General features: G+C 33.3%; 1 protein-coding gene across 1 annotated transcript; it reads right to left on the reverse strand.

The window, feature by feature from the left end:
- Positions 1-3534: 3534 nt before the first annotated feature.
- On the reverse strand, positions 3535-10265 carry LOC114737575 (uncharacterized). The gene is made up of 2 exons (XM_028925550.1): positions 10118-10265; positions 3535-4484 (listed from the first exon to the last, which is right to left on the reverse strand). The coding sequence occupies exons 1-2, from the start codon at positions 10263-10265 to the stop codon at positions 3535-3537; spliced, it is 1098 nt and encodes a 365-aa protein (XP_028781383.1).
- Positions 10266-10478: the final 213 nt, after the last annotated feature.

Genomic DNA, 10478 nt, shown 5'->3' on the forward strand with positions numbered 1-10478 from the left:
TGATGCAATTGGCTCAGATAGGGGTGATGTGATCGGTGTTGCAGCAGAAGGTGCAGACAAAGAAATTATGGAATCTCCCCTGCCCTTTTCCCCCATGGACAAGGGATGTCAACTCCGGAGGTCGCAAAAGGAGATGAAATCCGCTATCAATTCTCCATGGATTTTGACAAAGCCAATTAAGAGGCGAAAGAGACCCATGGATGACAAGGACAGGTTTTATGACATTGTTTCCCGTATGTGTTCAAGCAAGGAGGGTGACATGTATGTACATATCCACTACCCACGTAATCATATTCATTATAGTTTTGTGCTAATTGACTACATGCATAATGATATTGACCACATATTTTTAGGCCTTTGGTGAAAATCTCTGATGAAGATATCACTCGGGATCAGCTAAGGACACTTGGTGGAATTGAGAAAATAGGTAACCGAGTAAGTAGAATATTTGTGATCAGGTCATTTAATTGTTTAGTAGATGCTGTGTTTTGGGTTCATCAAAACAATCATCTCTTTGCGTACAGCTGATGTCAACTGTGTACAAGACTCTAATGGCTGATATGGAGAAGGAAGAGCAAGTGAAGCGGCACATTTTTTATGCTGACTTTATGGTAAGCTTACTGAGATGTTAGTTTTTTGTGGATTGATGTTGATAAATGACTAAAATGTTTATGTTTTAGGCAATAATGGCAGCTAACCCAAAGCTGTGGGATGCTACAAAACAGAAGAATCAATTTTCACCTGAAAATATAGGCTACAACATAGGAGAATATGATTTGATCTTTGAACCCACACTTGTTGGCGCTCACTGGTTCTGTGTTGTGCTTGAGCCTAGCACAATGAATTTCTATGTGCTGGACTCAATGAAGCCAAATTTAGAGGGTAAGAAGAAGAGCAAGAAGAAGGGTGTAATTATTGATGACATGATGACCGTGGTCACTAAATGTGTAAGGATAATGCAACTCATCTTCTATGATTGACATTTCATTTACCTTTTATTTACAATTGCGTAATGATATTGTGCAGAGGAATAGATTTTATGACATTATTGAGATAGTTAAGCCTAATGCCACTGGGAAGAAGAAAATGAGTGATATCATTTGGGCTCCTGTTCCGCAAGAAAACAATCTGTGAGTGGTTTATGTTGTTGATATTATTACGTCTCAAAGCAGCCCAATGTGTTATTTTCATTCTTTTACATCGTTGGGATGTTTTCATGTACAGGGGAGACTACAATGTTCATGTATTAATATGGTTGAGTAAATGGAAGCCCGGTGAGACACTTGAATATACAGATGAACAAGTGGCTGAATTCCGACAAAACCTCATGTGGTGGCTAATGAATCATGAGCTTAATTCAAGACGTGATGAAGCATTAAGCTTGCTTTCATCAACCCAAGCCACCACACTGACCAAAAGATGGCATCTGTGATAGCAGGAAACATTATATAGATTAGGCATGTAGTATTTGTGAAAGCAGTGTTAGTTTTTTGTGAACATATTGTACTTATGGTTGGAGGTAGTAAGTAGCTGCCATTTGTTGGCCTAATTTCAATCCTTTTTGGGATAATTTGAGTAAAAAAGTTATGGTATTTACAACATGCCATGTGACTTCCGTGATGATAATCACATGTTGATGATTATTTTGTGCCCCAAATTAGGACCCGGGTTCACTACACAAGTAATAGGATTAACAACTTTCGTATTGAGAATTGTAACCTTTGTAATGATAGTTACCACGTCGTTGTTGCCATTTGCATCTGAAGTCTTTCAAGCCCAAATCACATTTTTTTAATCCATTTTTGCTACCCCAGTAATGATAATGACAACGTTCGTACTAATAATTGCAACCTGTGTAATGATAGTTACAATCTTCCCATTGCCTTTTGCAACTCTGCATGTTCATACCCAAGTAACACTTTTTTAACGGAAATCCACTACCCCGGTAATGATAATCACAACATTCGTAATGAAAATTGCAACTTTTGTAATAATTGTTACCACCGCGCTATTGCTTTTTGCAACTGCATGTTCGTATCCACGTATAAATTTTGTCACAGAATTTCACTACCTGGGTAATGAAAATCACAACATTGTTAATGTAAATTGCAACTATAGTAATGAGATTTACCACTACGGTTTCCCCATTTGCATCCCCATGTTCTAAACCCACATATGAAATTGTAAATCTTAATTGCAACTTCAGTAATGATATTTACCAGTCTTGTTTTCCCATTTCTGGTTCCTTTAATTTAAACCCACGCATCAAATTGTTCAAGAAATTTCACTACCCCCATAATGATAATGACAACATTGAAAATATTAATTGCAACTTCAGTAATGATATTTACCAGTCTGGTTTTCCCATTTCCGGTTCCCTTGATTCAAACCCACGCATCAACTTGTTCACGAAATTTCACTACCCCTGTAACGATAATAACAACATTGGAAATATTAATTGCAACTTTAGTGATAATATTTACCACTCTGCTTTTTCCTTTTCCACCTTAATTTCAAACCCACGCATCAAATTGTTTAGGGAATATCACTACCCCCGTAATCATAATTACAACATTTTGAAGTCTTAATTGCAACTTCACTAATGTGATTTACCACTCTACTTTTCCCATTTCCGGTTCCTTTAATTCAAACCCATGCATCAAATTGTTCACGTAATTTCACTACCCCCGTAATGATAATGACAACATTGGAAATCTTAAATGCAACTTTAGTGATGATATTTACCACTCTGCTTTTTCCACTTCCACTTCCTTTATTTTAAAGTCAAGTAACATATTTTTAGGGAGTTTCACTAGCCCAGAAATGATAATAACAACATTGGTAATGTGAATAACAACATCGTTGATGACATTAACCACTCTAGTCATACCCATTGGCAACTTCCAACATCTCCCTCGAGGCCATTAAACAAAAGGTCATCTGTGTTGACAAAATAGCATAGAAGTACACCTGACGAGCATCACAGGATGTTTACATTAACATTTAGACTTTACTACATGTGTAATGGAATTGACCACTAAAGTGATAATATTTACCAAAAACCAATAGGCCCATCACAGAAGCTGCATAACTTATATTCAAATGACAAGTTAACATTAACATTAACCCACCACCTAATGTTTCTTTGTCATTCACATTACAAAATATATCCTACCCAGTAAATATCATTTACAAAAAGGATAGCCTACCCATCATAGGATTTTTACGTTAACATTCAGACTTTACTACATCTGTAAAGGAATTGACCACTGAAGTGATAATATTTACCAAAAACCAGTAGGCCCATGATAGAAGCTACATAACTGATATCCAAATGACAAGTTAACATTAGGATTAACCCACCGCCTAATGTTTTCTTGTTATTCAGATTACAGAACATATCCTACCCAGTTAACATCATTTACAAAAAAGATAGCCTACCTATCAACCCTTCTCCCAAAAAAATTAAAAAGGGTTCAAGAGTCATTCCATTCCTATCAAAAAAATTACCCCTGTTGGTATTGACATCAAATCTTAAGTTGGGTTTGGATTCTTGCATGTTCTTCTTGTGTGGCCAACTTGCTGGCATGTGCTACAATGGTACACCTTCTTGTTTTGAAACTGCGACTCTTGCCTATTTATCCTAGGCCTTCCAGGCGGTCGACTAGTCAAAGGTGGTGCCAAAAACACTTGACTTGCTATATCTTGCAGGCGATAGTTATTAGGATTTGGTATGTCGATTGTCACTACTGGAGTCATCGTCCTACCATAAATCTTTTGTTGGGACGTAATCTTGTAGCATTCTTCAACAAAATCATACACATTGCAATTCAAGGCCTTGATAACTGCACATGCATGTGGGCATGGGATGCCTGACATTTGCCAAGTTGCACAGCTACACTCACCTTTTTCAAGATCAACATTAATGGCTCCTTTTGCTGTATGGACACACACCCTCCCCCTTCCGTAAGGAACACTTAACATCCGTGCAGATCTCGCCACATTTTCCATCAATGTTGCATTTGTATTTAGGCCTACATCATTCTTCCATTTGCTCATTGCCATGCTTGCTGCATACATCTTCTTGGCTACTTTTTCATGATGCTCATGTATAAGTTGGGCAACATTATATCTTCTCTCCTTCAACATCCACGCATTGAATGACTCCACAAGGTTTGTTGTTATGTTGTCCCATCGTTTAAAAGGAAACTTGCTTAAGGCCCACTTGTGAATATCACCATGATTGACAAGCCATTCAAATAATTGGGAATTGAAGTGTCTCATGTTATCCATTGCTTGATCAAACTCTGTGTCAAGCCTTGCATATGCAATGGCATCTAGGAAATGCAGTCCATCCTCCCTTGTGTTGCCACTTGTCTTCCTTTTTCCTCTATTTAACTTGATCATTTGTGTACTGAAATTCTCCTTAACATGTCTGTAATAGTACGCATGTCGCTCACCTCTGAATATTGCTTGCACAGCGCCTATAATTGCATTATGTCAGTCTAAAATCTTCAAGCCTTATACCCTCCTTTATCACTCTTACCCTGACAGTTCCACCATAGTACTTAACTTCACCATCACCATTTTTTGCAAAGTTCCCACCCACATGAAAGTAACAAGCAAGATGCTTTGAAGATGTTGACCCAATGTTAGATGTCATCAAAGCTACCTAACCTGCACCAGAGAAGCATAAATCAATATTTTAGTTCCCCAATAATCAATTTCATTTATCAGGATTTCGAAACTTTTCTTAGGATTTCACAAAAAATGCAACACCCAAAAAACGCAAACACACAGTTTCTGCATTGACAACTTAAATATGGGATTTCACAATTCCAATAATGAATTTAACAACACTGACCACCTCATGCTTACTGTTAGCCCTCAAACTTCATGCCCACGTTATCAGTTCCTACTATTTTTTTCATTTCCAATGTATCACTCTCTCATCCTGGTCAGGTTCTTCATTTAAACCATCTACACTCATAAACCCATCCCCATTAGACCATACACCAGTAAACCGACTTGAAAACCGAAACCTATCGTTAAGCTCCACTTTCTTACATAATACCCACGTTCAACCTCTCTCTTACTACAAACCAAGTTGCCCACAAAGCAATTCCACCGTAATAAATCAGATTTGTAGAATGGTGAAAGTTGGAGGAGTAGATAAGAGCATTTTAGGAGAAATTTTCCTTACCTTTTTCGCCTTCTCAGCGTTCGACTCTGCTCCAGCTGCGTTTTCAGCTTCTAAGCTCCCTCTCTTTTGCTATTACGTGTCATGTGTTCGTTCTTCATGTCTTCAGACTGGTTCAGGGGCATTTCAGTCTTTTTGGCGAATTATTCAAATTCCAGATTGATACCCCATGCCCATTTTATCATTTCAGTAATTTACATGCCCATTTTGTCATTTCAGAATTCAACAGTCATTTCCTTGTCATTTTCCCTTTAATATAGGGAAGTCCTCTGAAAAATTTCGGAATTTATATCAACCTCTAACTATTTATTTTGAATTTTCTCCGAAATCAGGCTTTACCAATAAGATTTCGGTGATAAATATTATAAAATTAATTCCTGCACTTCCAGGGCTTAGAATCAATTTTACAAATTCAAATAAACCCTTAAATAATTTTCTCATATTTTTCAGGAATTATTGAGACCTCTAGATATTTAAAATAATTATTTTTGCTCAATTTATATTATTTTTCCTAAAAAACCTTTGTTTTCAAGAAATTTTGTAGTAAGTTATTTTCATACTATTTTTACTTGCAAAGCCTCAAATAAGGTTCTAAAACCTCAAATTTACCCTTTTTCTATTTTTTGGAAATTTTCTGAAATTTTTCTGAAATTTTTTCATTTTGCCATTCTTAGATCGATAATTTTGAAAATATCAGTTCGGATCCTTTCTGAATTTTATGTTATACCTAGCTTCATCAGCCAGTCTACTTTTCCTATTGGCCTTTGACTTAGTTTTTCATACCCATTATTAGGGTTAAATTTTGCGGGATGTGATAGAAATAACTTGTTTTGTTTAGCCTTTAGTTATATGTTCCTCTTATCCTTTTTATAAGGTAAAGAAAAAAGGTCCTTTTTTATTCCTATTTATTTATAAGTCACCTCATTTAACTTTTAGCATGAATATACTATTTTGTCATTCATTTGTTATAATATAGGTAGTTATTTTTTAAAAAAAAGTTAAAAAGTTATTATATTTTAATAAAGAGTTAGTGCATTATAAAATTTTTCTTGATCTATATTGAAAACATGTTAGAAATACCTTATAAATGGGACTAAAGAAGTATAAATTAGTTGGGTTTCACCTATAGTTTTTCTCATCAAATTTGCCTTTAGCTTTGACTTAAGTTTTTATTATATGGTTTTTCCGGTCCTTAAAAAATCTTTTCTCATAATCCTTGTTATATACTACCTCCAATCCTTAATAGAAAAGTTAATTTGATATTCAATTTGGTCCTAAATATAAGACCTTAATCTACTTTATCTCTCTTTTTTTTTCCATTCTTTTCAATGTAGTCGTTATAATAGTTTCACATACTAAATGTTTTATCAAGTGTTAGTTTTCACTAATATATGATTGGCAAGGATATTCAAGAAAAGATAACACCTATTTATTATAAATCACTAACTTAAAAAACTTGCTTAATTTACTCAAGTTAGTCAGCTAACTCTTTTATTAAGAATTTGGAATAGTATTTATAAAATTCTTTTTACAATTTAATTAAATAATTGGAGATCATTTTAAAATAATACAACTCCATCCATCCTTCTCACAAAAAAAAAGAATTTTCTAGACTTTTTTTGAGGAAAATTCTAAAAATTATTAAGTTTTTAACATTTAACAGCTTTAAACTTGCTTTCTTAACTCATGTAAAGTGTGGCCTTCAATCTTCTTCTAAGTTATTTTTAATATTTTCATCAAAAATCCAAAAACAAAGAACCATAACTAATTCTGAAAAACAATTTATGAGGGCAAAATAAAAAGTAATATAAATATTATTACATTAATATTATATAAGTTATATAAATTTTTTAGTACAAATTAAATTAATTCACAAATAAAAATGATTAATATTATTTAAAAATATTAGTCATCTAATCTTAAATGTAAGCTAATAAAGCCTAATTTTTATACATTTTATCCCACATTAATTTAGGATTTAAATGATAATTTTGAGCTTAATTGGATTTTTATGCATTATTAGATTAATTGGTTGATTTTTGGATTTTACATAAAAATTGAGATTTTGGATTAAAAATATAAATATTTTGTGGTTTCCTATTTTTGACTTGGAATTAATTTTTCCTATTTCTTTGGAAACAAGTTTTATATTTTTAGAAAGATTACTTTAAGAAAGTTTTGCAATTTGTTACCTAATTTTTGTGCATATCTAATATTTAATTTTGATATAGATTATATTATATTTGAATATAATCTACATTAATAGTTGCACTTAAATTCTTGTAGGTCAAGAAAGAGCATATATGGAATCTAATGGTGCAAGATTGTTTCTTGGAATTTATGCACAATCCAATGACTAATATCAAGTGGGTCAATTAATTACTAATGGGCTTGAACTTTGGATCCACAAAAATTTTCTTTTCTCTCATTAAAATATTTTCCTTATTTGAGAGCAAGGACTCATGCCTAGCATCACTTCTTCCTTATCCATCACACCCACGGACACCATTTAACGCCAACTCTCTTCTTCCACCAAAAATCCTCTAGCCTACGCCTTGCACCATATCTTCCCTCATCCCATATTCACCATATACCATCTCTCACCATCATCACTCCACGTCTACAAAAGCATCACCTCTCATCATCATCAATTCACGTCTTTTCCTTGGCCAATTTCCTGTCTACACCTCATCATTCATGGTTATGGCATCTAACAACTTTGGAGGAGGAGAAATATTGATGGAAGCTTAAACTTGCTTGGGAAACAACTTAGGGAGAGCATGGAGGAGGCTTGAGCCTTGGGCTAACACTTGAAGACCACAAGGGAGTGATATTTCATTATCTTTTTAATTCAGGGACTTGAGATTATTTAGTTTTAAATAATTTTAAGTTGTATTTTTGTGACACAATGTAGTTTTAGATTGTTATTTTTCTGCTTGGATTGGATTGATATTTGGATTTTGTTTGTATTGAGACACTTGTTGGAATTTATGTTTATAAACCTTTGCATTGTTAATTGAATTTATAATTGAGTTTTCATTATAGGTTTAATTATCAATGTGGTTTGAATTGTAAAATTTGGGTTCTTTTGCCTCTTAATTATTTAATTAAATTGGTTAATTGTCTAATTGTTTAATTGGATAATTTTAAAAAAATTTCCAAAATTAATTTGAGTTGTTTTCATTGGTTTTTAATAAGCTTAATTAACCAACCTTATACTGTTATGAGTTTTCTAATAGTTTAATGGTTTTTGAAGTTGAGGATTTTCTTTATTTCAAGTAAGTAATTAAGTTTATTAATTCCACTCTCTTATCACTTTTCTTTGGTCTAATTAACTGATTAAGGTTATGAAAGTTAAATCCATGCGAATCCTAAGTTGTCCTCTCACTACTACAAAATAATTGATTTGTAGTGCACTTTTTATAGCATTTAAAATGAAAACGCTACAGCTAGTAGTAAATAATTTATTAAAAAAAGATATATATTCTGTAGCACTTATTTAAATAAGTGCTAGAACATGTATGATACTTGTTGTAGCACTCTCTCAAGAAAGCGCTACAGCATTCCATTTACCTTTTAAAAAAAAGTAAAAAAAATATTTTGTAGCATTTTATTGAGAAAGCGCTACAGGAAATAGGAGACTTTCTGTAGCTTTTTCTTTAGAAAGCGCTACAGAAGGTTAAAAACATTCATAATATAATTTTTGGGACTTTCTGTAGGGCTTTCTATAGAAAGCACTACAGAAGGCCTCTGAATTTTTAAAAAAAATTAGAGAAACTTGATCTAGCATTTTATTATGAAAACGCTACAGAAGTTCTTTTTTTTCATTTTTTTTATTTAAGTTAAAATAAAAGCTAAACGCACTATTTTCAAAAATTATAAAAATCTCCTGGTAATTATATTTCCCATTTTCCCTCCCTTTTTTATTCATTTTCACAATTTATTTTAAAATATCTTATGTAGCATTTTCTGAATAAAACGCTACAGAAGCCTACTTTCTGTAGCGTTTTAATTTAAAACGCTATAGAAAGCCAAATTTTTTCAAATTTTAAATTTAGGTTAGAAAAATGCTAAAATTTATTTTTAAAAAATATATAAATCCCTTGCTAATGATATTTCCTAACTTTTTTTTTTTCATTTTCACAATTTAAAGAAGAAAGCTAAAAAAAAATTTTGTCAAGTTAAAAAAATCCCCTACTAATGACACATTTCCCTCCATTTTTTTTTCATTTTCCATTGATATGTTTAAAAATAAAGGTAACGTATTTGTTTTAAAAAAATTATATAAATAACCTGCTGTAGCATTTTGATTATAGCATTTCCCTCATTTTTTTTCATTTTCCCTATTTAATTTTTTAAAAAATAGCTTAAAGCGTTTTCTTTTTTAAATTATAAAAATGCCTTACTAGTGACATTTCCCTCCTTTTTTTATTTATTTTCCTTTGTTAAGTTTTAAAAAATAAAAGAAAGCTAAATTCAATTTTTTAAAAAATTAAAAAAAGTATTTTGTAGCGTTTTAATTTAAAACGCTACAAAAAATTAAAAAAATAACCTTCTATAGCGTTTTTTCTACAAAACGCTACATAAGATCAGATGTTGTAGCATTTTGTGTGTTCGCGTTTTTGCCTTCCCCGGCCCCCATTTTTTTTCCCATTTTCCCTCTCTTTTTTCCCCTCCACTCCCACGATCCTATGGCTCCAGCTCGCTCTCCCTATCTCTTTCTAAACCCACAGCTCTAGCTCGACCTTTGTCCTTCAGCTACGCCATTTTCAGCTCCCTTTTTTCCCACAGCTTCCTGCCGTGCCTCTTTACCCATGCGTCCTCACCACTAAATGTTCCCCTAAGCTCCCCACTTCCCTTTTTCTTCTCCGTTGCCCACCTTTCGTCCCCACCACGGTCCCCACCCCCACCCCTTACCTATCCCAACTCCCACCCACCGTCCCACCTCCTTCCCATCCCACCTCCCACCCATAGTCCCCACCCCCACCTCCTTCCCATCCCTTGTCCCTACCCTTTTCCCATACCCACTTTCCCGATTCACCCCATTCCCATTCCCTTTGCCCATACCCTTCTTCCCCCTCCACACTTTTATTTAATTTTTTTTGTAGGACTCTCAATATAATTCAAGTCAATCTATAATACACTGTAAGTATTTTTTTCAACTAAATTATTTAAAAGCTTACAAATTTAAGTTTGTTATTACATGTGGAAATATGTGATAGTTTTATTTTTCTATTTTCTATTTTAGGTTGAATCATATGTTGGAAAATATGATTGC

The sequence above is a fragment of the Neltuma alba genome, unplaced genomic scaffold (assembly GCF_004799145.2).
Source record: "Neltuma alba isolate B1F8T4 unplaced genomic scaffold, ASM479914v2 tig00000452_pilon, whole genome shotgun sequence".
Lineage (NCBI taxonomy): Eukaryota > Viridiplantae > Streptophyta > Magnoliopsida > Fabales > Fabaceae > Neltuma > Neltuma alba.